The sequence below is a fragment of the Hyaena hyaena genome, unplaced genomic scaffold (genome assembly GCF_003009895.1).
Source record: "Hyaena hyaena isolate Hyena2069 unplaced genomic scaffold, ASM300989v1 scaffold_260, whole genome shotgun sequence".
In the NCBI taxonomy this organism is placed as follows: domain Eukaryota; kingdom Metazoa; phylum Chordata; class Mammalia; order Carnivora; family Hyaenidae; genus Hyaena; species Hyaena hyaena.
In genome coordinates this window covers 690,933-716,315 of record NW_024080892.1, presented here as the reverse complement: position 1 = coordinate 716,315, position 25,383 = coordinate 690,933, and the positions used below count along the sequence as shown (strand labels likewise).

Sequence of the window (25,383 nt, the reverse complement as noted above, 5' to 3'; positions counted from 1 at the left end):
GAAATAAGTAGTATGCCTCTTGACTTACAAAATGGCGACAGGCTAGGGCCTTGATCTGTTTCTTACTTTTCACTCTGCATAGTTTTACGACCTGTCATATTGCCATTACTGTTTCTAATTCATGAGAAGTATTCCACCACCTTTTGCACACCTATTCCCCTAGGGACGGATGGGCAGATTGTCCCAACTAACTCCTTTCACAAGCAGCATTGTTGTGAACATCCTTAGGTATCAACATCCTTAGGTATGGTCCCTTATGGATGTATGTATGCATTCCTCTGGGTATATACTAGGGACAGAGTGTGCGAAGTCAGAATGTATATATGTACACATTTCAACAAGCATCATCTGATTGCTCTCCAGAATTACTACACCAGTGTACACTTCCCTGTGTAGGTTAGAAGACTCCCAGTTCAAGGCCCTCCTACCCTTAATCTCATCTTCCCCCTTGCTTTCAGGTTTTAGTCATTGAGGCCCCACTGGTACATAGTAAATGCTCAGTAAATGGTAGTGAAGATACCAACACTGATCTTTCCCCAGGAGCTGAATGGGGGCTGTTTCCCCTCAGCATAGCTTTGAAGTGGAAGGAGGGCTATGTCTCCTGCCATTTGACTCCCATGGGAATATGGGCACTTTTCACATGCATCACTACTCAATATATATCTTCTCTCCTCTGGTGGGCATCTTCTCTTAACAGGAAAAGGTCAGGTCTAAATTAATCATGGCTTTGGAACTTGGAGGCTCAGAAGGACTTGTATGCAGGGAAGTGTGCAGTTGGGAAAGAATCTCAAAGGGGTCAGGGTCATCTGGCATGGCTCCTAGTAACTAATGTGACTGGAGGGCTTGGATCTCAAGTCCAAATGGAAAAAAGAGGTCAAGAGCTTGGCTGACTGCCTGAAAGGAGCAGCTGGTCTATGTCTATTTCTCTACCACCCTATCCATTTCCACTTGTCAAGTTGTAAGGAAGGAAGTTAGGAGAAAACCTCATCTGTCCAGGGGAGATTCTCTGGCTCTGAAGCAACATATGGTACTGCCAAGTTGGATGGGGTACACAGAACTCTGAATGATTGAATTGCCTTCTCTCAACAAATTATGGGGCAGACAGACAGGGAAGGCTAGGCAAGGCAGATGTCAGTGGGATTCCTTTTGTCACCCAATTTATACATATATAGATTCTAGAAACTTCTCTGCTCTCCTGGCTAGAAGACACCCACCCATTTGGAATACCTATCCTGGAGAAGAGGAAGGACATTCCCCCTGAACTTGGAGAGTCTTTGATGGAAAAGTGGGTATGGAATTGAGTGGGTCCAAAAGGCTTCTTAGGGTATCATCCTGGTAGAATGGGAAGCAATACTTTGAAGCCACTGAGAGGGTGGGGTCTGGAGACATGCTACAGGGTTCTGCATTCCTGCACTTTATGAGCTGGGTGACACTACAGAAGTCACTTAACCTCTCTGGGTCTCCATTTCCTTACTCATGAGGTGTAGAAAGTACTAGTACCTCTTTATAGGATAGTAGTAAAAATTAAAGAGTTAGTATATGTTCAGGGGTCACAACAGTGTATGTACGTAGTAAGTGCTCAATAAATGGTAGTGAAGACACCGACACACATCTTCTCTAAGGAGCTGAGTGAGGGCTGTTTCCCCTCCTCTCCCACCTTCTGTTCCTCCTGTTCCCCCCTGGAGAGCCATCTCAGCCTCTAACATAAAACCGAGGAAACTGAGAGGACAAACATGGAGTTTTCTTGCCAAACTTTCTAGCTGCTCAGTTCTGGATATTTCCATCCTTCCCACACTCCTGCCAAGTCTTCCTAGAGTGTAGAACAAGACAGCTCTCCTCAGTGTGGCAATCAAACTTCTGATTTTCCAAAGCCTTTCCACGGTGAGTTTCCTCTGCTGAGAGCCACAAACTCCCAGGTCAGCATAGCCCATCTTCCACCCTGTCCCTCTTCAATCAGGCTCTCCCTGCTCCTCCAACCATGATCATGTGGACAGGCTTTTTCTTTGAGAAATGCCCAAGTGGACCTGATTTGACTGGAGTGGATTGTTAATAGCAGGGAAGGTCTCCCTGCTGGCATGGTGCCTAATGAATGCCTGACACTATAAATAAATGCAAGAGTCTGGATCCCCTGAGCAGCCTGCAAAGGGCACTGATACAATGCATTAGAATCCAAATATGAATCACAGGCCAGAAGGTAAAAGAAGGGAGTGGAGGGGAGAGGACAGAAACAAACAACTCGGAAGCTTGAAAACCACTTTAAATTACAGTAATGTAGCAGCTGCTGGGCAATGACCAAACCTTGGGCAATGGAGAGCTACTTCTAATTCTGCTGTTCTAAGTCATTGCCCTGGCAGAGGCTTGAGCTAAGTGGACCATGATGAAATCAACCAGGTCTTTCCCTTTAAGCGCCATCAGTCCCAACCATCACCAGGATGGGAACTCTTTCCTAAAAATGTTGATTCACAAAAGAAAAAAATAACCTCAGAGCATAAGCTTATTTAATAAAACTAATTAGAAATGGGAGCAATCATTGGATCAGATGTGTGGAGGGGTCTAACCTCCCTGTCCAGGTCATTTGGTGACTCAGTTCAACAAAACACTCATTGTGAGCCAGTCTGGCACTGCATGTGGAGATTATAAAGATGAGGAAGATTTGATCTCTGGTTTCCAAGAGTCCAGAGATTGCATAGAATACTTAAGAAACATTTATTTTTTACAGAACCTATGAAGAAATTCTATAAATGATGGCCATAAAATAAGGCAGAGCTATGCCTGGGGCACAAAGAGAGTGTGAGGCCCCAGTGAAGCCCTGGGTTCAGGGTTCCTCCTACTTGGCTCTACTGGTATCACCTCTGGGTCAGAAGGAGGGAAATGCCCTCATCCATGGTCTTTCTTGCCTTTCTCTTCTCTAGTGGTCCTCTGCAAGAAAGAAACTTTACCGCTGGCCTGGAGCATCCCCGGGCACAAACCACCCATGGTAGAGAGATGATGGTCATGCAAGGAGCTGGCCCCACTGCTTATTTATCTGTCTTCTGCCTGGCGAGCTCCTGTGCAGAACAGGTTATCATGTAGTTTGCCTTTCGTCTGGTTTATGAGATGATGCTTCTGAAAATCTTTGTAAACCACCAAGGGCAATTCTCACGTAGGATGAGGATACCTGCCATGTTGCCTCCCACTACTTCTAAGAAGGTCCTTGTCATCCTTTGCCTTCAGCAGCCACTGCTCAGATCCTGCACTTCTGGGGTCACTGGCTCACGTCCAACCTTTGACCTAAATTAAGCTCGTGCTCTCTCTGGTCACTGGGACTCTTCCCCCAAGACACAGCTCCATTCCCTTTGGTTTAAGGGCACAGCTACCCTAGACGTACTTGATGACCGGGAGCCCCACCTGCCTTTCTCTTAAATATGAGATCCTCCTCCCACTCAGGTTCCCAGCAAAGCACCATCTCTCCACCAGCAAAAGCTGGTTACTGGCCTTCACTCCTCTGGGCCAGTTTAGCTCCTTCTGTCTTAAACCTGGTGTGTCCTGTGCCAAATTTAGCACCTGGGCTACAAGTATGTTCTGTTCGGTCCATACAGTGTTTTGAAAACTTTTTGAAAAGATTATGTGATTATGATAAAGCCAGTTAGGAAAACAACTTAGCAGTTTCTCATCAAGTTAAACATTCACTGATGAAAGGACCCCAGCAATTCCCCCTTGGATATTTACCCAAGACAAATGAAAACTTCAATCACACAATGACTTGTACCCTAATGTACGTAATTAATCATAGTAGGCAAACTGTAAACAACCAAAAGGTCCATCACCTGGTGAGTGGGTCAACAAGCTGTGACCCATGCATACCATGGGATACTACTCAGTGACAGCAAGGAATGAACCCCCCAAACACCCAACTACAAGGAAGAATCTCAAAGGCAATAAGCCCCAACAGAATCCAGACACAAAAGTTATGCACCGTCTGATTCCATTTACAAGAAATTTTAAAAAAGACCGAGAGCATATCATTGCTTAGCAGAGACCAGGTATGGTGTGAGGAAATCTACCACAAAGGATGAAGGATCTTTTTGGTGATTGAAATGTTCTCTATCTTGATTAAGGTGATAGTTACATAACTGTATACCTTTGTCAAATTTCACCACTTAAGCTTGATGAATTTTATTGTAGGGAATATTCATTTGCTATTGTTCTAGAACAAATTACCACACACTCACTGGCTTAAAAGCCACACAAACGTATTATCTTACAGATAATCTCAAAGACTTCTGCGTGTCAGAAGTCCAAAATGGATCTCAGTGCCTTAAAAGCAAGGTGTCAGCAGGTCTGCCTTCCCTACGGAGACTCTGGAGGAGCATATGTTTCCTTACCTTTTCTGGCTGCCTGAGGCCTCCCACATTCTTGGCTCATGGCCCCCTTCCTCTATCTTTAAAGCAAATAACATCAAGCTGAGTCCTGCCCATGCTGCACTTCTCTGATTCTCCCTTCCCTACTCCCTCTTCTGCTTTGAAAGGCCCTTGTAATTAGGTTGAGCCCACCGGAAAATGCAGGTTAATCTTCCCACTCAAAGGACAGCTGATTAGCAAGCTTAATTCCATCTGCAACCTTGATTCACATTTGCCACGTAAACTCTTGCATTCCCAGGTTCTGAGTTTAGGGTGTGGACATCTTTGGATGACATTATTCTGTCTACCACACATGTAAATTATACCTCTATAAAAATATATTTGAAAAGTGGTAGATTAAAAATTGGAGATACTTCGTATCACTCTCCAGAATTCCATTTTCTCCTGGTAAATCAGATCTGGTCTCAGTAGTTACGCGGCTACATCTGTTGCAGCTGAGTAACTGCCACGCCTCTACAGATGGCATGGACTCTCTCATTGCCTCAGTTCCCTCTCTTGTCTGCTTCATTCATTCACATCGTCTGCCTGGTCACTATATTTACATTGGCCACCCCAGTCTTGAACTGTTAAAGTCAAATGAAACCAGGACTCTCAGACTTTTCCCTTCTTACCTAAGTTTTCCCCAACTTTCTGCCTCACCCACAGGACTGGTGTGTTTTCCCTTCAACTAACTTGTAACATTTGTATGTTAAAGAACACTTGCAATTCAAAGCGGCCCTAGCAAGGCCAAACTCCCAAATCCACCACAATATTTCAGAAAAGGGCACTTTGAACCCATAGGCTGATGCAGTAAAGATGAGAAGCCAAATTTGATTTGGGGACTCTGCAGATATTTCTTTATTTTCCCACAAGAAGCTTCTTTGGCTTCTCTAGCTTCTAGCACAGGGCCAGTCACAGAGTAGATGTCCTCCCAGAATGTTTGCTGCATCCAAATTACAGTGTTACACCTCATCAAGTAATTTAAATGAATGCCCAATCTCTGTTAGTTTAACAGTAATGAGAGCAAAGTCCTAGGATTCACTCCTTGGTGGGATAATCAGACAGGAAAAAACATTTTGGTTCCATGACCTTCAACCAATTTCCCAACTCTTGCCAGTCACCTCATGAAGATGCTTCCAGTTGTTGAGAAGAGGTGGGGGGGGGGTAATGTGCAGATGGTAGAGACAGCTCATTTCTTCACTATGACTGAATCACACAACCTGCTAGAGCATCTTGTCATCAGCAGGACAGTTCTTTTGATTCAGATCTATGGTAACCAGCCCACTCTGCTTTGGCCCACGTTGTTTTCTGTTGCCATACTTTGCCTCCTTTAATTCTGCCCAATTTAGAGCCTGGCCACTGCCAGCTCCCGTCACACAGTTCTCAGGCTGTTTTCCAACCTCTTTGTGGGTGTCCTGCCCGAGCCTCATGACCTGTTTGTCTTGTTCATTACACACTGTGATGGGCAGCACAGCCAAAGAACTAATTGAAGGGTGAGCATGAGAAGGAGGAATAATTGACAATATAATGCAATCGGCCCTCAGGTGCAGACATGTTCCAATGTTACATAAAAGACCAGGCACTTCCTAAAGAAAAAGGACCTTCCAAACTTGAGAAGGAACCCTTTAGGAATTACTTAGTTACATAATTACCTTCTCCTGTCATGCTTTCAGCCTCAAACTCTGTTCTATTTAACCATCTATCCTTCTAAGTCTCCACTGTAGGCTTTAATTGTGCATCTTATGGAATTATATCAGTACCCTCTGTGTGGTCCAGTTGCACTGAATGGGCCACTGATGCCACATCCTGAATCTTCAACTGGGATTGTCTTGGGACCCTCTAAAAGCAACTCAGACCAAATCTAAGCTCAATTTTGACAGAGACAGCTATATAAAATATACATACTACATCAGCCCATGAAAGAACAGGAACTTCCAGGTCATTCATCATGAATGCCTGTGATGTGAAGATTAGAGTTTGGCTTACTTCTTACAAAAGAAAAAAATATTGCACTTACAAAAAACAAATGGAGAGCTCTACACCCTTTCATTTTAACCATCTGGGCAAGTGGAGGGACCATACCTTTTGGGGATCTCACTATGCACATGAAGATAAGTGAGTGATGTCCAGGTTCTGTAGCTTGTACCCTAAGGTATCAGAGAAGCCTTCTCCTTCTCTCCACAACACTGTGAATATCTCTTGTCCTCTAAGCCAGTTCACTACTATTGATGGAAATCCCAGAAATGATCACATGCTCAAACAAGGAACATTTTATGTCTTTCCAGGTGAAAGTTAATGTAGAAGCACTGGAATTAGTTATCAAGATTTGGTAATGGTGCTAATTGTGAGCCTTGGATAAAGAATCTAATTAAGTTAATGATGACTTCAGCCCAGCAAGAGTATTTTTGGAACAGTTCTTTTCAAGGAAACGCACATGCACATGCATTTTCTAGTTCAGAACATTCGAATGTTCAGGGAAATAAGATGGGCAGTTCTTATGAAACCATAAGGATACCATAAGACCTTATTTACGAGAGAAGAGAGATCAGTGTCACAGAGTTAAGTTTGTAATAGGTATCTAACAAGAAAAACTCTGGAGAAAATTCATAACTTTCAATACCTTCAAAGGGTAGATGGGTAAGGGTGTGTTTCTGAAGACTGGAAGGTCCTCTGTTTGCCAAAACCATAGTGGATTGTGCTATGAAATGAACCATGTCCCAAAATTCATATATTAAAGCCCTAATGCCCAATGTGACTATACCTGGAGAAAAGGTTTCTAGGAAGTAACTGAGGTAAGATGGGTGCATCCCTAATCAAACAAAAGGAAAAAAAAAATCTCTATCTCTCTGCCACATTGATGACACAGCAAGCAGATGGCCAGGAAGAGAGCCCTCATCCAGAAACCAAATCAACTGCCACCTTGATCTTGGATTTCCCAACCTTGAGAACTGTGAGAAAATAAATTTTGGCCAGGAAAGCAGGGTGGGCAATGCAGTTGGATTCCTGGAGGAAGGAGGTAAGCCAGTGAAGTCGCATGCTGTGGGGGAGGGGGAGAGAGAACACTTAATGCAGTCTTTGAAAGGAACACAAATATCAAATAAAGACTGATGACGTTGTGGGTTATGAGGCATGTGATGTACAAATCTCTCCTGTCTTTTATGACACTTTTAGTAAGGTAGTTTTTAGATGGCTCAATTCTGGGTGCAGATGGTTTTTCTTATGGCAAAGGATGGAGGCATAGGTCTTGTAATGCTTGCCAAGGGGCTATGACAGCATTATCCAGACAGGTGAGGGGTGGGCTGCATATGCCCACTGTAGAGACCATTAGAAGAGTTCCCAACAACACTATGCTCTTTGAGTACATTTCTTAGCTTTGTCATGTCTGGAGAACATTTTAAAGGAAAGAGAATCAGAAGGCTGGTTCTAATTTCTAATCTTCCATTTTTCTTTGTCACTTTGGGAGATGAGAAACTTTCTATGCAGCAAGTTCATCATTCAAAAAAATGGGAATTACACGGTTGCTTTTGATCCTAAAATTATTATAATAAATAAGATGATATGTATAAATGCTTCTCAAAAAAAGGCATTACTAATTTTGTTCTCTCCTTTTTATTTTGAAGTAATTATGGTCACAGAAACTTGCAAGATAGTACGAGAGATCCCACGTGCTCGTCACCCGGTTTCCCTCAATGGTTAGAAATGCTTAGACCTCAAATAACTATAGGACAATACCAAAAGCAGGAAACGGACAGCAGGATCACGTGTGTGTGCAGCTCTATGTGATTTTATCATACGTGTGGATTTATATAACCTCCATAACCAAGACAGACATCATTCCATTAACTCAAAGATCCCCCAGGAGCTACCCTATGTAGTCATCCCTGCTCTCCTTCTCCTCAACCCCTCTAATTCCTGCCAACCATCTTTTCTCCAGTTTGATAACTGTCACTTCCAGAATGTTATGTACATATACATTTTGAGACTGGGTAATTTTTAATTCAGTGAAATGCTGGAGGCCTATTCAAGCTCTTATATCAAGTTCCTTTTGATGCTGAGTAGTGGTAATCTAGGACATTTTGGTTATTTCTATTGCAAAAAAAAAAGTGTTATGAACAATTACATATAAGTTTTCATGCGGATATAAATTTTCATTTCTCTGGGGTAAATGTCTAGGAGTTCAATTGTGGGTCATACGTTAGGTGTGTTTAAGTTGTTGTTGTTATTTTTAAGAAACTGCCAAACTATTTTCCAGAGAGACTGTACTATTTTGCGTTCCCACCAGCAATGCATGAGATGTGTAGTTTCTCTGCATGGTCACCAGCACCTGGTATTGGCATTAATTTATTACACACATTTTTTATAGTATCAAATGTTTTCACTGTTTGGTCTCAAGGCAAACCTTAAAGTCAACAGCTCTTGGAGTAGGTTATCCATATCTATAGTAAGTGAAACCAAGTTTTCTGGTTTTATTTATTATATATAGGGGTTTTTATCTCTACTGGAGATCAAGTACTCCAGGATTCATGGAAGCTCCCGACCAGTGATTAGGCTGGATTCACATTTGCTTTGGGAAGGACCTAAGGGGCTAGTAATCTCAGGAGGAGGATGTCTGGACTGCTGAAATGCTGCAGAGGATTCACATTGGGTGGGGCTATGGTTTTGTACCTAATTTTCTTGTAACCAACATGTAAAGGCCACATTAGCCCAAACTGTATCCACCCTCACATGGACTCAGATACTCCTCCCTGGCACACATTATTGTATTGTGTGTGTATTGTGTATTGTATTGTTACTGTTAAGTGCCTTAACTGAATTAGGGCCCCAAAATACCTTGTCTATGTCACCTTTTGATAATCATGACTTTCTAACAGCAGGTGGTGCCCCTGAGGATTCCATCTTGCAGAGAAAATTCCATGATGTTTGAAAAACCATTAAACCACTCTCAAAGCTCCTTGGCACAGTAAAAACTGAAGCTGTGTACTCTGAGCTAATTTCTCTTAGACTGTATGTGGGGTTGTTTGGGGTCTTGGTGCTGATATTTTGAGTTTGGTGACCGACCATGCCAGCCATCTAAGGAACGATTCCCTTGATTCCTGCCCTTTCCTGAGCTTGCACTCTAGCCTTCCTGACCATTCTGTGAGCTACTCAATAGCCTTGTAATAAATTTGTATTCTGGTTAAGTCAGCCAGAGCTGCTTTCCATTATTTGCATCTAAAAACTAATACAGAAGGGCCACACAATAATTTTAGATTATGAACCAAATGGATATTTCTAAAAGATTTTCCAGAGGAAGAATGAAATGGTAAGCAGAGTTGGCTAGTTGTCTTCCCAAATCCACTCTACCTGTGTTCTCTCTGCTGGTTGGTATAGAAGACTACTGTATAGTTCCAAGACTCCCTTGCCTCTAGGAAGGGTCATATGCTGAAGTTCTGGCTAATGAGATTTAAGTGGATTTGTGTGGGACTTCCAGGGAGGAATTTTTTTATAAGTGGGCTTCACACACAGTGCAGAGCCCAGTGAGGGGCTTGAACTCACAATCCTGAGATCAAGACCTGAGCTGAGATCAAGAGTTGGATGCTTAACCAAATGAGCCAACTAGGTGCCCTCGACCCAGGGAGGCTTTTAATGGTAGCACAGGTATATCCTTATACATCCTTCCTGCTTTGCACTGCCTAGAATGTGGACCTACTAGTTGGAATGTGCTAAGAATGGTAGGTAAAAGGAATTTTGGGATGAGAGGAATTGGGCCTTTGATGGGTGCAACTACCATCCCAGCACTGGACAGCCTCCATCTGGTCTTCTTTTAATATAAAAATGTTTACACCTTGCTCATTCCTTTGTTAATTTGTCTTTTTCCCCTTTTATATCGAGTCAATCCTCATCTTTTTTTTTTCCCCAGTCAGTCCTAATCTTAACTAACAGAGATGTTAAGTCCAATGGTTTCATAGGATTCAACAGAACTTCTAGCCTCTATGTTCATATCTACTTAAAAATTATGGTAGCCATTAGACTTGATACCAGTCGTTGCTACTTAATATGCTAATACATTCTGATAACAATTGGTTTCATTTACAATCCTACTTATTTCATTTTCTGCATTTAAAAGCATTATTCTAAGAGGAATAGTCTTCAGGCTTCACCTGACTGCCTGAGGGATAGATTACAAACCTAGCTCTGCAGTGTCACCCAGTAGTATCAGCAGGACGCGCCCCCCCACGGTTCTTCATGCCAACAGATGAGCGGAAAAACTGTCATAGGTTTAAAGCCCCATTCTCCGTTTTAAGACTGTGTGTGTAAGATCAATGTTCCTGGGGGCTCCTGGGGGGCTCCGTTGGTTAAGTGTCCAGCTTCGGCTTAGGTTATGATCTCACAGTTCGGTTAGTGGGTTCGAGTCCCACACCGGGCTCTGTGCTCACAGCTAGCTCAGAGTCTGGAGTCTGTTTCAGGTTCTGTGTCTCCCTCTCTCTCTGACCCCCCCTCCCCCGCCGCCGTTCACACTGTCTCTCTCTCTCAGAAATAAATTGAAAAAAAAAAAACATTACTGTATCCCTTGGGTAAATTCCCAGCAACATGGATGGACCTTGAGGGTGTTATGCTGAGTGAAATAAGTCAGGCAGAGAAGGACAAATATCATATGTTTGCATGTATAGGAGGATTAGGAGGAACTTAACAGAGGACCATGGGGGAGAAGAAGGGGAGAAATGGTGGGGGAAACGGAGAGAGGCAAACCATAAGAGACTCTTGAATGCTGAGAACAAAATGAGGACTCATGGATGTGGGGTGGGGGGAGATGGGCATGGAGGAGGGCACTTGTGGGGATGAGCACCGGGTGTTATACGGAAACTAACTTGACAATAAACTATTTGTAAAAAATTTAAAAAAATAAAAAAATAAAAATAAAAAAAATTTTAAAAATTTAAAAAAAGAAAGAAGAAAAAAAACCATTAAAAAAAAGGATTAATGTGCCTGGCATTATGTCTGGGATATCGAAAGCTCTCAATAAGTGACTGCTGTCCCTTTGCTTTCTGAGGAGCTTGAATGGAAGCATGAAGACGTGAGCACCATGGTAACTGGCTTAATGAACAACAGATGAGGCAGCTTCTCTGCGTTCACTACTCATACCTGAAAGGGCAGAGTGAGACTGTGCAGTAAAGGATGGAGACATATCTTTGGGACCTGCAGCAGGGGGTGGGGTGGGTAGCCGGTGAGGGAGCTGACCCTAGCTGACCAAGATGTTTCCCCAGGTGATGCACTGAGCATGAGGAAAGAGACAGGAGGTCTGAGGATGGGAAAGCCTGTGGTCCTGTTTAAGAACGTATGGCTTCTGAAACCCAGAAGCGATGAAACATACTCACTCAACAAAGAGACCTATGCTTAAACTATGAGTCTGCCTCGTGTCCATTTCTTAAGCCCTTAAATAAAGATGTTGTCATTACTATTATTATGGGGGCTGATGTATCTCTTTAATGCACAAGGAAAACTGAGCCACAGAATGAAGGAAATCCAAGCCCAAACGTCATTTTGTCGAAATCAAAGATCAGATTGATTCTAAACTGGACAAATTAAGAAATAATACTGGTATACATTGATGTATCAAGTTGATTCCTCTTGTGATGTCCTGCTCTTACATTTGAGCATAAAATCTTCAGCACTGTGGCATTCAGTGAAGCTCGGCAAAGAGAAACTGCAGGGCTTGGGGCCTCTCACAGCTGCCTGTTTGGGCTGGGCTGGTAAGTGGGACCCAGCTGTCACTGTCGCCCTCCCCTGCCACCCTGGAGTGGGTGCAGAATACTCGGCATGCCTCCCACACTCTGTGCCTGTATGCTTCCCCTTCCTATCCGCCTCTACAGCCTTCAAATGATAAGCACACAGCTGAGAAAACATGATTAGGAAAAGGGGAGCAAGCTCTTTTTACTATCCCAGTTCCTTCTTCCTACCCTTCCCTCAATTTTAGCCCCACCTATGGACAAAAAGGAAAAAAGCCCCATTTCCACTTAATGAACATGTGTATCAAGCACTGTATAGTAACCACGTTTTGTACATAGTCCTTGAATAGAGCAACACTTTGGGGTGTTATGCCTGCTTTAGAGATGAGGAAACTGAGGACAAGACAGCCCAACAAACTGTCCTAAAAGTGACAGAACTAGAGAACAGCAGAGCCCGTTTGGAACCAGGCCATGTGTTACATCTAACCCCATTCCAGTAGCCACTCTGCTGGTTGCTGGTAAACAGAGTGTAGGACCCTCTGTCATAGAGATGGAGCTGGGCTCTGCTACGGTCCCTGTAACCCACAGGGCTGGTTTGCATCTCTGCCAGCAAATGAGGACAGTCAGGCTCTTGTTCTTCCTACCTGGCAACGAGAGTGGTCTCAAGGGCTTAAGGTGGATCTTTGTGTAGTATATGCTCTTCAAATATTAATTCATCCAACAAGTAAATGAATGGAAGATTTGGATTCAATGGGTTCCAGGTAATCCAGATTTTACAGTATTATTTTTTCCTTGATTCTCTCTCATTATCTTAACTTTCCCCCCCTATTTTTCTTTCCTCTGACTCCTCTGACCTCCTCACCCTCTAGGTGAGGTTTATTTGTTTCACATACTTTACTACCTCACTCTCCCTCTTTTCTTGTAGCTCTGAGCTCTTGGCAGGATGTGTTGACAGAGTCTGGTATCCAATGTAGATGAACCTGACAGCAGCAGAGTTACCTTTTTTTTCAATGTTTATTTATATATTTTGAGAGAGAGAGCAAAGTGGGGAAGAGCAGAGAGAGATGGAGAGAGAGAGAATCCCAGGAAAACTCCACACTGTCCGCAAAGAGTCTGATGTGGGGCTTGAACTCATGAACCGTGAGATCATGACCTAGCCAAAACCAAGGGTCAGATGCTTAATTGACTGAGCCGCCCAGGTGCCCCAGACCGACCATTTTCTAAGCACTAATCATACACTGGGGGGTTACAACATGATCTTTGCCCTTAACTGACCAGAAAATGGGGCAGGAGGAGACTCAAAATCTTGACAAAGTTCACACCCAGAAGCAGTAGAGCTGAGAGGCTTGAGATCAGCACTCACTCCCCACCTTTCCCTCAGCCACAGTGCTTTTCTGCTCATGAACAAAACATACACACCTTTGGTGTTGGGAGACTGGACAGCAACATGCAGAAGAATGAAACTAGATCATTTTCTTACACCATACACAAAAATAAACTCAAAATGGATAAAGGACCTGAACATGAGACAGGAAACTATCAACACCCTAGAGGAGAAAGCAGGAAACAACCTCCTTGACTTCCACCGCAGCAACTTCTTACTTGACACATCCCCAAAAGCAAGGGAATCAAGAGCAAAAATAAACGATTGGGACCTCATCAAGATTAAAAGCTTCTGCACAGCAAAGGAAACAACCCACAAAACTAATAGGCAACCAACGGAATGGGAAAAGATAGTTGCAAATGACATATCAGATAAAGGGTTAATATCCAAAATCTCTAAGGAACTAACCAAACTCCACACCCGAAAAACAAACAACCCAGTGAAGAAATGGGCAGAAGATATGAACAGACACTTCTCCAAAGAGGACATCCAGATGGCCAACAAACACATGAAACGATACTCAGCGTCCCTCCTCATCAGGGAAATACAAATCAAAACCACACTGAGATACCACTTCATGCCATTCAGAGCAAAAACAGATCTCTAAATGCTGGCAAGGATGTGGAGAAACGGGCACCCTCCTACACTGTTGGTGGGAATGTAAACTGGTACAGCCCTTCTGGAAAATAGTGTGGAGGTTCCTCAGGAAACTAACAATAGAACTCCCCTAGGACCCAGCAATAGCACTGCTAGGAATTTACTCAAGGGATACAGAAATGCTGAGGCATAGGAGCACATGTACCCCAATGGTCATAGCAGCACTCTCCACAATAGCTAAAACATGGAAAGAGCCTAAGTGTCCATTCACGGACGAATGGATCAAGAAGATGTGGTTTATCTATACCATGGAATACTCCATGGCAATGAGCAACAATGAAATCTGGCCATGTGTAGCAACATGGATGGACCTTGAGGGTGTTCTGCTGAGCGAAATAAGTCAGGCAGAGAAGGACAAATATCATATGTTTGCACGTAATGGAGGATTAGGAGGAACTTGACGGAGGAACAAGGGGGAGAAGAAAGGGGGAAATGGTGGGGGAAAGGGAGAGAGGCAAACCATGAGAGACTCTTGAATGCTGAGAACAAACTGAGGACTCATGGGTGTGGGGGGGAGGGGGGAGATGGGCATGGAGGAGGGCACTTGTGGGGATGAGCGCTGGGTGTTATATGGAAACCAACTTGACAATAAACTATTTGTAAAAAAAAAAAAAAAAAACCCATACACACCTTTGCCTGTTTCCTTCTCCAGCCAGACAGCCATTCAACTATACTGTGCTCCCTTCACCCAGGTGCATCGTTAAGGAGAAGAAATGAATTAGCTTCACATGTCTCCTAACTAAAGGAAGTAGGGACATCTTGGTAGTCAGAATGTCAGGAATAAGTGAGTTTTTAAGCCCAGACACCTCACTGTGGCTGGGGAGAGGGGAGGAGAAGGGGTGGGCCGGGGTATGATGCCCCCAGCTTGGCTCTGTGGGGTGAACAGTGAAGGGCAGTGGGATGGGGGCTGTGCGGCTGTTCCAGTGCTGAGTACAGCCCCATGTGCTCTGGGCTTTAAGAGCTGAGGCATTCTGTGCTGCACCGAGAACCTTCCCACTTAGCTAATTGAATGTCCTTGCTGCACACTGTCACGCAGCTCAACAGGGGACAAACCTCATCTGATGTGCACGCGAATTTCAAAGAGAAAAAGACGACAGAGGGTTTAATGGAGCAGACAGCGCTGCAATCCCACAGCAACCCCAAAGCCTGGGTCTAAATGCAAGCTCTCAGCCTAAGAGGGAAAGTGCTCTGATTCAGCAACCTGCCCCATTTTCCCCAAAGGCACTTGAGGCTTCCATTAAGTGCTGAGGTGTCCTGATTATTGAGAGGGTGGAGGTTGAAGTAAAACCCTTATACGTGTGCTACTTTTTCCTCTCACAGCCCTGAAGCTCCTAGGTGGAAGGAGCTGGTCACAGGGGAGGTGGCCAGCAGGAAAGGCGATGACAGCCAAGCACTCTGCCTCCTACGGGCCTTGTCTGAGTGGGCAAGGTAATTTTATGTTGGGAACCTTCAGATGGCGGTGAGTGAAAGGGAAATCACAAACCACCAGCAGTGACGTGAAGTTAAAGCACCATCATTATCCGATGCCAGTACAGAAACTAGGCAGATCCCTCTGTCCATCGGCAAAGCCTGGCCACAGCCCGCATGCCCGCATGTTAACTCATCAGCAGTCCAAACTCCCTTCCTGGTGTTGTCTAACTTCATAAGAATCCTTCCAGATTTCCTTTCCCATCCAGGCAAGTCCTACTTTGTGTAAGAACCTTGTCTGGAGTCAGAGTTCAAGTGTTTGGGCATCGGGTTCAGGGCTTTGTGTGCTGATGGCTTTGCCAAGAAATGCAGAAAGGCAACACCACAGACACCTTCTTATCTGTATCATTTATCATTTGAATTACTCAAGGTGTGGATGCCAGTTTTTGATTCCTTCCCTCTAGCACAAATCCTGTTACTGGTGTGAGAAGGGCCAGTATCTGGCTCTGAGTCATGTCAGTTTGCTCCCAAATCCCTCCCCTGCTCACTGAAAACTCCTTACACCGTACAGGTAGTGGTGCTCAGAGGTCTCCTGAATGAAGGAGGATGGAAGGGCAGGACCCACGTGGTGCTCTCATTTCCCTATGGGCTGTGACATCATTTTATGCACTGCAGAATTTCAGAGGGAAAAGAGAAACTTTTTTATTTTTTCAGAATCTGCAAGGTAAGTAGATGGACTTAACACCCCTTGTATATTTGAAGTAAAATAAAAAGATGTGGCATTGAGAAGAAGGCAGATCAAGATATCAAAGTTACTTTTTAAGTGATTCTAAGCCTCATGAATAGGAAAGCCCTTCAGCTTGGATGAAACCAACAATACGGAAGCCCAAACACCCACTAAAGAAGTCAGCCATGCCGGTCAGGCTCACTCTTCTCTTTGCTCCTATTTGCAGCCCTCGCTCTACATACAAGAGGAAGTCCCAGGGGTTTCCGAGATCACCCACAGGGAGAGGTAGGGAGCTACAGAATCTCAAACCTGGCTGCAGAGAACCACTTTAAAAACCATCCATGCCAAGTCCGCAGCTCAGACAATCAAATTCAAATGATCTGGCATAGGACCCAAGCACGGGTATTTTCAGGGGGTTACGGGAGAGGTAAACTTTTATTAAAACATATTTATATAAAAAATGTAACATCCATATAGCGATGTATACAAATCTTAAGTATCCAGCTTAATGCATTTTTATAAACGAATATCCCTGAAACACCCTCCCCCGCATAAAGATACAAAACATCATCATCCCCTAGGAGCACAGGATTTTTAAAACTAAGTTCTTTTATTTTGAAATAATGAAAACGCTTCAAGTTGCAGGCATATAACAATGAACTCAGCAAGGGTATTTAAAAATCTCCCCCGTTGATTCTAATATCCAGACAGGCTTGATTGCAATAATTGCTGTTTTTGCCACATTGCTGACCATGGAAAGCCTTCAATAAAGCATGGGCATAAGATTTTAATATTCTGTTACTGATTTCTTAACCAGGTCATTATTTCTCAAGGTTCCTTTACCATATAAATTAATGTCAACCTCAGATACATTAGATTTTGTTGTATTGTGACTGTTTTCTTTGTAATTTTTTTATGAATTGTTTAGGATTCACAGCTCCAGCTCTTGCCAATTACGTATGGACTAGGTAGCCCTTTTTGCTATAAAAAAGAGTATCTTTTGTGTGGTTGAGAAAAATAAAGGTGGGATTATACTAATTTTCTTTAGGTTAGCCACTGACTGATGGTTGGCAAGGCTGGAGGCAAAATCTGGAGCCCTCTGTGGCTTAAGGGTAGGGATGTGTGAAAGGCAAGAGTCTGAGGAACTAAATACCTAGTGAGGAAAAACAAAAACCAAAGCAATCATGCCTAGGCCTGGTGGAAACAGGGGGACTATAGATGCCAATCTAACTTAGGAGTTTCGGAAGGCCGGCAGGAGAAATTCTGCCATATGATGGGGAAGGGGACCAGGAAGGAGACACCAAAAAGCCAGGAGCCCAGGAGCTGTGCTGCCGTCAGAGGCTGAGACGCGAGGTGGGCCTCAGGAGGAAGCCAGCTGCAGAGTGAAATTGCAGCAGTAACTCACTGTGTGAGGACCTGGCGGAGCTACCAGCCGGGCGGCACCCGTGTCCACCTGGATGAGGCACTTTTAAAAAATTGGTACAAAGGCTGCATATGGACTAGAGCAGCTCCAGGAGCAAGGCGAGGTAAATCTGGATTCCACACAGGCTCCGTATCTCCTTTCTGTCTGCTTACACATCGTTCCTAAGAAGCAATTCTTGATGTGGCCACAAAGTGGCTTTTCCTTTCCAAACAGGCAGCTGAGTTGGGCGGGAGCTAGACATCTTCCTACAGAGGTGAGTTCTGAGGGTGGCTAAGGTCCTTAGGGCCCAGGGAAAGGAGGAGAATCATCTGGAATTCCTTGGATGGTGGCAGAAGGCAAACCTCAAGCTGGACCTGGGTAACTGTCTCTATGAGTGTATTTCTGGCTCAGAAGTGATCAGTATAAAAAAGGAAAACCCATCACTTGAGCTTGGCAGGCCACACTCAACTTAAGTGTGTGGCAAATAAAATTCTCTTCCGCCAAGTAACCAATTCCTTACATCTTTTTTTTCTTTTCTTTTCTTTAATTCTTTTTTCTTTTTCCTTTCTTTTCTAATTTTCTTTTCTTATTTTTTCTTTTTTTTCCTCTTTCCTTTTTTTCTTCTCTCTTGGATGGTTGATCTTGAGCCCACAGGGAGCAAGCTGGCCCCAGACTTCTCTAAGTCCATGTTTCTTTTCCTCCAATTCTTCCGTGTCCAAAGACAGGGAACTACAGACACGCCTCTGTAGGAAGCCTTTACATCTTTGTTGTCATTGATATATGCAAGCTTGCTTTGCATGTAACTTTTTAGGTTTATTAAAAGAAAGAGTGTGACAAACATGAATTTTGTAATGCAGTATGGAAAAATAAGTTACAATGCATTTGAATACTAAAATCTACATCTTGTCTTTGATTTTAGCAATGAATGAAATTCACATAAGGTTGTTCCCTAACAGAACTATGCTTTATAATGAAAAATTGCTCTGTTCTAAAACAAAAGCAGAAAAAAAGAAAATGATCAAAAAGTGAATTTTTGAAATCTAATTTTTAGCTGATGATTGATTTGATTTTAGGTTGAACAAGAGTGAGTTTTTGAAGTCACAAGTGGTTTTATTTTATACAGTATTCATATGTTGCAAACTTCAACCTGTTTGCGCTCTCTCTCTCTCCCTCACACACACACACACACACACACACCCACAACACCTCCCTTCCTGTTTTCCTTATATATTGAATTTGATTCCTGGATTCTGCAAACCTCTCCCTGCATTTCACTGTTTGTAGATGAGGCAACTGGGAGTTTCTGGCTTTTAAGCAGGACAATACTGGTCAGAAACATGAGACTTTCAAATATTCAGAGGGGGTAGGAACACGTGCTTAGGGAGAAACTGAGGAGGGAGCCCTGGCAGCAAGGAAAGTAGAGTCACCTCTTAAGTTCTCAAACAGAGCGTCCATGAGAAAACAGGATTCTTCCTGTTCTCATCTGAGTTCTGGGCTGCCAGCAGAAGCAGGGATAACATGGGGCTGAGCTTCGGACTGGACCCAGAGGGGAGAAATAAAGGTACTGTGCCTGATGTGTATGACAGTCCCCCAAACAACTGAGGTCATGTTGCCTTGTATGCTGATCGTGACCTGTGTCTCCTCTCACGTCCATTTGGGTGGGGACACCAGAGTGGATAGCATATAGAAAGCAAATGAAAGTGATTCCATTAAAAACAGCAAAATGCTATAAATAGTATTAGGACCATTGGCATAGTCTTATCTTATACAGAACTCTATACTAGGGAGGGAAATCTTAGATAGAACAAAAAGGAAAGACTTGACCATGACAGTGCTGTTCTCAAACCAGCATTTACAAGAGAGGGGAGGGATGGGATGGAGGCTGAAGTAAAATAAGGTGCCTGTCCAACTCGTGTAAGGCCAGCCTCTTACCGTAATGCGGGATGATGGCCCAAGCCATGGCAGAGGCGTAGATCCCACCGATCATCCAAAACATGCATAACCAGCTCAGATGCTCACCCCGCTTCTCTCGGGCCAGCACTTCAGCAAAGTAGGAGAACACAGTGGGAATGGCCCCTCCAATCCTGCCAACAGGTACAGAAAATACAGGAAATCAGAGTCAGTACAGCCACATGAGATGCAAAGGGCAGAACCAAAGCAAGCTCTAAGAACACATGCTCGCTCTCTATCCCAGCATATGAGGCAATGTATATCTTCTATCCTTTTGTAATTTTAATATTATAAACTGTTTCATATAGGTTTATTATACCTCCAGAACCTGCAATTAAGTCACATCACCAGAAGGTGGCAGTGGTGTCCTAGCCACATGGTTTATAGAGCTTCCCTCGTTTAATTATGGTGGGTTTTCTGCTCAGTGTTGAGTGTTCTACATATTTGCAAAAGTTACAGTATTTGGTACAATCTAGTGAGTATTTTCATTAATATATTTTAAAAAAGAGATACTATGATATGTTCCCCCCATGGTGTGGTGACTTTGGAAAGAGCTTCAAACACTTCTGGAAGGCTGTCTACAACTGTACTTGCTCACTGCTCTGCTGTGGCAGCTGGTCCTGCAGCCCAGTTAGGCTGTTGTGTTGATGAACACAGGCCTGATGAGGCTGTTTCCCAGATTGCTCTGGTCTCAGTCGATTTCACATTTCAGTAGAACCCAGTAGATTTCATTGCCACATGGGTACATGTGTACACGCACTGGTAGAATCAAATAAAGTGTTGCTGGTTTCAGTACGAATAGAAGGGAGTACGATGCTTCCTTCCAGTAGGGTGATTATAGGAGACGCTGATTAAGCTCTAGAGAGATGACATGAGCAGTGACTTCCATTCAGGTTAAGTGTTCTCTACTGAGTGTATATGGAATAAATATTTTGTTCATTCTAAGGAGATAGGCCATAAATCTCATCAGAATTTCAACTAGGTCTTGACTCCCAAGTTTTAAAAACCACTGCCTCAGAAAGTAGGGTAGTATGGGAAAACATTACTTACTGTCATTACGAACAGTAACATGAGCTCTTTATTTTATTTTATTTTATTTTATTTTATTTTATTTTATTTTATTTTATTTTATTTATTCTACTTTAGAAAGAGAAAGAGTGTGTGCGAGCAGGGGAGGGGGCAGAGAGAGAGAGAGAGAGAGAGAGAGAATCCTGTATAGGCACAACACTCAGCATGGGCCCTAATGCAGGGCTCAATCCCACCTGAGGATCATGACCTGAGGTAAATCAAGAGTCAGATGCTCAACCGACTGAGCCATCCAGGTGGCACCCCTGTGAATTCTTGAAATCAATATTTTAAAAAAATATGTGCAATAGTATATATAAACAAATTGTAGAGAAAACACTTAGCAAAATAGTTTTCAAAATATGTGCTGATTCTTTTATGTACAGATTTCTGTAAAGTAAATTGCTATTGACATTTCACATCAAGGAGTACAACACGCACTTACCCATTTAGCAGTAACTGATTTCCTCAGAGCCTTTGATATGATCAAGAAGTATTGGCAATGACTTTAGCAAATGAAATTTAGAGAAAGGCCTTATCTGCAGCAAACTAGATGTACCAGACAAATCACAAGATTCATAATGTCATTCTGCATCAAACAGTAGGTCAAAATATAGCACCATTTCATGCATTTGCTCCTGCTTAAAGTGATGTGGTAGTTATCTACTGCTAGACATGGGCAGACCATTCAGGCCAATGCTTTTCAATCTGTGGGCTACAAAATTAATTTAGTGGCTATAAGCTACCAACATTTAAAAATTGAAATAGAGATGAAAATAGTTAAGGGCAACTCAAGTAATAAAGAAATGTATCATTTCATGAAAGTTTTGTCTTCATTATCAACATGTTTATCATGTAAAATGTACATACATTTATGCATACATATATGTGTGTGTATCTACATATAAATTTATATATAAAATAAATATATACATATAAATGTATAATGGATTGTAATGTGTTTCTTAGTGGGAGCTGTTATTCAAAGAGTTTAAAAATCACTAGCTTAAACAGAAGTACCCTATGATCCAGCAATTATACTATTATGTATTTACCCAAAGGATACAAAACTACAAATTCAAAGGGGTACATGCACCCCGCTGTTCACAGCAGCATTGTCAACCATAGCCAAACTATAGAGAGAGCCACATGTCCATCTACTGATGAATGGGTAAAGAAGAAGGTGGTATGTCTTTACAAGGGAATATTACTCAGGTATCCGAAAGAATGAAATCTTGCCATTTGCTATGATGTGGATGGAGCTAGAATGTATTATGCTAAGTGAAATAAGTCAATCAGAGAAAGACAAATACCATATGATTTTACTCATATGTGGAATTTAAGAAACAAAACAGATGAGCACATGGGAAGAAGAGGGAAGAGAAGAGAGGGAAACAAACCACAAGAGACTCTTAATGATAGAGAACAAACTGAAGGTTGACGGAGGGAGGTGGGTGAGGGATGGGCTAGAGGGGTGATGGGTACCAAGGAGGCACTTGTTGGGATGAGCATTGGGTGTTATATGTAAGTGATGAGTAAATGAATTCACTCTTGAAACCAATATTGCACTGTATGTTAACTAACATTTAAATCAAAAAAATGAAAAAAAATTAGATGCTGGGGAAACAGGGAAGTTGTTGAATGGTGGACTTCCACTTTCTACTTTAAATACGTCCTCATTGAACAGACACTTCTCCAAAGAGGACATCCAGATGGCCAACAGACACATGAAACGATGCTCAGCATCCCTCCTCATCAGGGAAATACAAATCAAAACCACACTGAGATACCACCTCACGCCAGTCAGAGTGGCTAAAATGAGCAAATCAGAGAACTCTAGATGCTGGCGAGGATGTGGAGAAACGGGCACCCTCCTTCACTGTTGGTGGGAATGCAAACTGGTACAGCCCCTCTGGAAAACAGTGTGGAGTTTCCTCAGGAAACTCACAATAGAACTCCCCTAGGACCCAGCAATAGCACTGCTAGGAATTTACCCAAGGGATACAGAAATGCTGAGGCATAGGAGCACATGTACCCCAATGTTCATAGCAGCACTCTCCACAATAGCTAAAACATGGAAAGAGCCTAAGTGTCCATCAACAGATGAATGGATCAAGAAGATGTGGTTTATCTATACCATGGAATACTACATGGCAATGAGTAACAATGAAATCTGGCCATGTGTAGCAACATGGATGGACCTTGAGGGTGTTCTGCTGAGCGAAATAAGTCAGGCAGAGAAGGACAAATATCATATGTTTGCACGTGTAGGAGGATTAGGAGGAACTTGACGGAGGAATTAGGGGGAGAAGAAGGGCGGAAATGGTGGGGGAAAGGGAGAGAGGCAAACCATGAGAGACTCTTGAATGCTGACAAAAACTGAGGACTGATGGATGTGGGGGGGAGGGGGGGAGGGGCATGGAGGAGGGCACTTGTGGGGATGAGCACTGAGTGTTGTGTGGAAACTAATTTGACAATAAACTATTTGTAAAAAAATAAATAAAAAAAAAATAAATAAATAAATACGTCCTCATTATTTGAAACACCTTTTTATTGAAAAAGAGCATGGACTGCTATTATAATTAACATTCTCATTAAAAAAATAAAAATGATGAAAAACAACTTGAATAAATAAAAGAATCTTTCCATGCCAAAAAAACTGTATTCTGAAGTAACCAGAAATTGCTGGATTTCCCCCCTACTTCCTAGCCTTCCACATGCTGTTGCTCCTGCCTGGACTATAATACTTTTTGAGGACTACTTATTTGAAGATTCGACTGAACAATCACTTTCTCAGGGAGCCTTTCCGGAATTTTAAAATTCAACAAAGTTCTGAACAAATGTAAGGTGGTTTCATTACAACACACAATTTTAGTAGGAAATAAAATGGCTATGTCATCAATCACTTAACTTACTCCTTTCAAATTTGATGTGAAGAATCCATTTCTCTGCACCATAAAGTCCCAGGTCCCTAATCTATGCCTTCACTTCTTAATGCATACAGAGCCTTGGTTTTTATTGACTTTTCACATCCTAATTAATGTCTCATCTGGATTCTGAACATTCCATATGTAAGAGCTATCACTCACATCACATGAAGGAACAATTTAATGTTAAGATATGCCAGGCTACTCTGAACCAAGATAAATGTACTCCAGGGTGGCTGAAATGGCAAGCGGAAAACTGTAGACTTGCCTGTTAGGTTCAAACAAATTGCTGCATAAGAGAATACCAACTTTTAGGGGCACATGAGCAATCCAGTTGCTTTTGATTCAATGTGTCTTTTTAAATGTGGTTATTTTTGCATGGATATCTCTCAATATCTGTATGCAAAGCAGATTGCAAGGAACTCTAATATCAATAGATAGATGAGTCTGAAGAATGAGTGAGGGAGTCCATTCAAATCCTTTGCAAAGTTTGTCAGATTCGGAGACCTACAAAACAGTCCAAGCATTCACATTTCCTACTATGGGCTGATCATCCATTTTAAGGAAAACATGACTCCTCCTGTTACCGTGGTGTCCTTCAAGCATAAAAGAAACCCATTAGAGCACGTGGTGATGTTAACTATTACTCGTATTTCATACTCCATCAGAAGTCTTAAATGTTATTCATACCAGAGTGAGGGCTCCTTGAAGGTGAGGACTATACTCCATTCATCTTTGAATCCCCATTACCTGGCCCACTGGACATGCACAGAGTGTTCCTCAAAAGAGCTGTTTCACAAAGCCTCTCTGCTGATGGAGGTGCCACTCCAAACCTACTGGAGAAACTTGTTCCAATGACCTAAACATCTCCCATGAATGAAAAGATACAGCTTATGTTCTGGGTCAATATAACCATAAGAGAAGTTGTGGGTGCTGGGATGGAAGTTCTGATAGTCCCCAAAGAGCTCCTGAAATGACTCCATGTCTGAGTTTCCCCGGTCACCTCCTGACTACATCCCCTGGTGAAAAGAGTCACTTGGAACCCTTGGGCATAAGACACTGTGCAATCCTCTTGTCACTCTGGGAGCTTCTAAAATACCTTGGAACCTTCCAGAAAAGTGCTGCAGAATGCTACAACTACCAACAACAATGCCAATTTAGGTAAGAGAGAAAGCACAAGTGTTCCTGTCTTACAATTTGATTTTGTTTCTGTAAGTGTTGAGGATAAGAAAAAGCTGTCCCCCTCCATTTTTTTTTTTAAATATTTTTTATTTATTTCTAGGAGAGAGAGAGAGACAGTGTGAGCAGGGGAGGGTCAGAGAGAGAGGGAGTCACAGACTGAAACAGGCTCCAGGCTCTGAGCTGGCAGTCAGCACAGAGCCCGACGCGGGGGCTCGAACCCACGAACCGCGAGATCATGACCCAAGCGAAAGTCGGACGCTTAACCGACTAAGCCACCCAGGCACCCCTGTCCCCCTCCATTTTTTATAAGTAAAAAAAAAAAAAAGAAAGAAAATTCCTCATTATTATTCTGTATCAATAGTTCAATGTTTTGTGTGAGGGGCTAATGCATTTCCTTAATTGTTTTACTGTATCAAGATGCAATTTCTGAGAATACATGAGAAGATAACAAATATTTAAATGGCAGTTCTCAAATTCCCATGTATCAGCCACTCTTAAATATAGTTGGTTGTGTTCTCCCGTCTCTCAACAGATATTTGGCAATGTCTGAATACATTTCTAATTGTTCCTAAGTCAGGAGGTGCAATTGGCTTATAG

The 25,383-nt window shown here is 42.7% G+C and overlaps 1 protein-coding gene and 1 non-coding gene across 2 annotated transcripts in view; both read right to left on the bottom strand.

The window, feature by feature from the left end:
* SV2C (synaptic vesicle glycoprotein 2C) overlaps positions 1-25,383 on the bottom strand; it is a 207,755-nt gene that overhangs the window by 73,871 nt on the left and 108,501 nt on the right. The window contains exon 4 of the mRNA XM_039245561.1: positions 19,595-19,746. Within this exon, the coding sequence (XP_039101492.1) occupies positions 19,595-19,746 (152 nt within the window). The remainder of the gene's footprint in view (positions 1-19,594; positions 19,747-25,383) is intronic.
* On the bottom strand, positions 18,286-18,416 carry LOC120240744. The gene has a single exon (XR_005530714.1). It is a non-coding gene; the product is annotated as a small nucleolar RNA SNORA38 (small nucleolar RNA).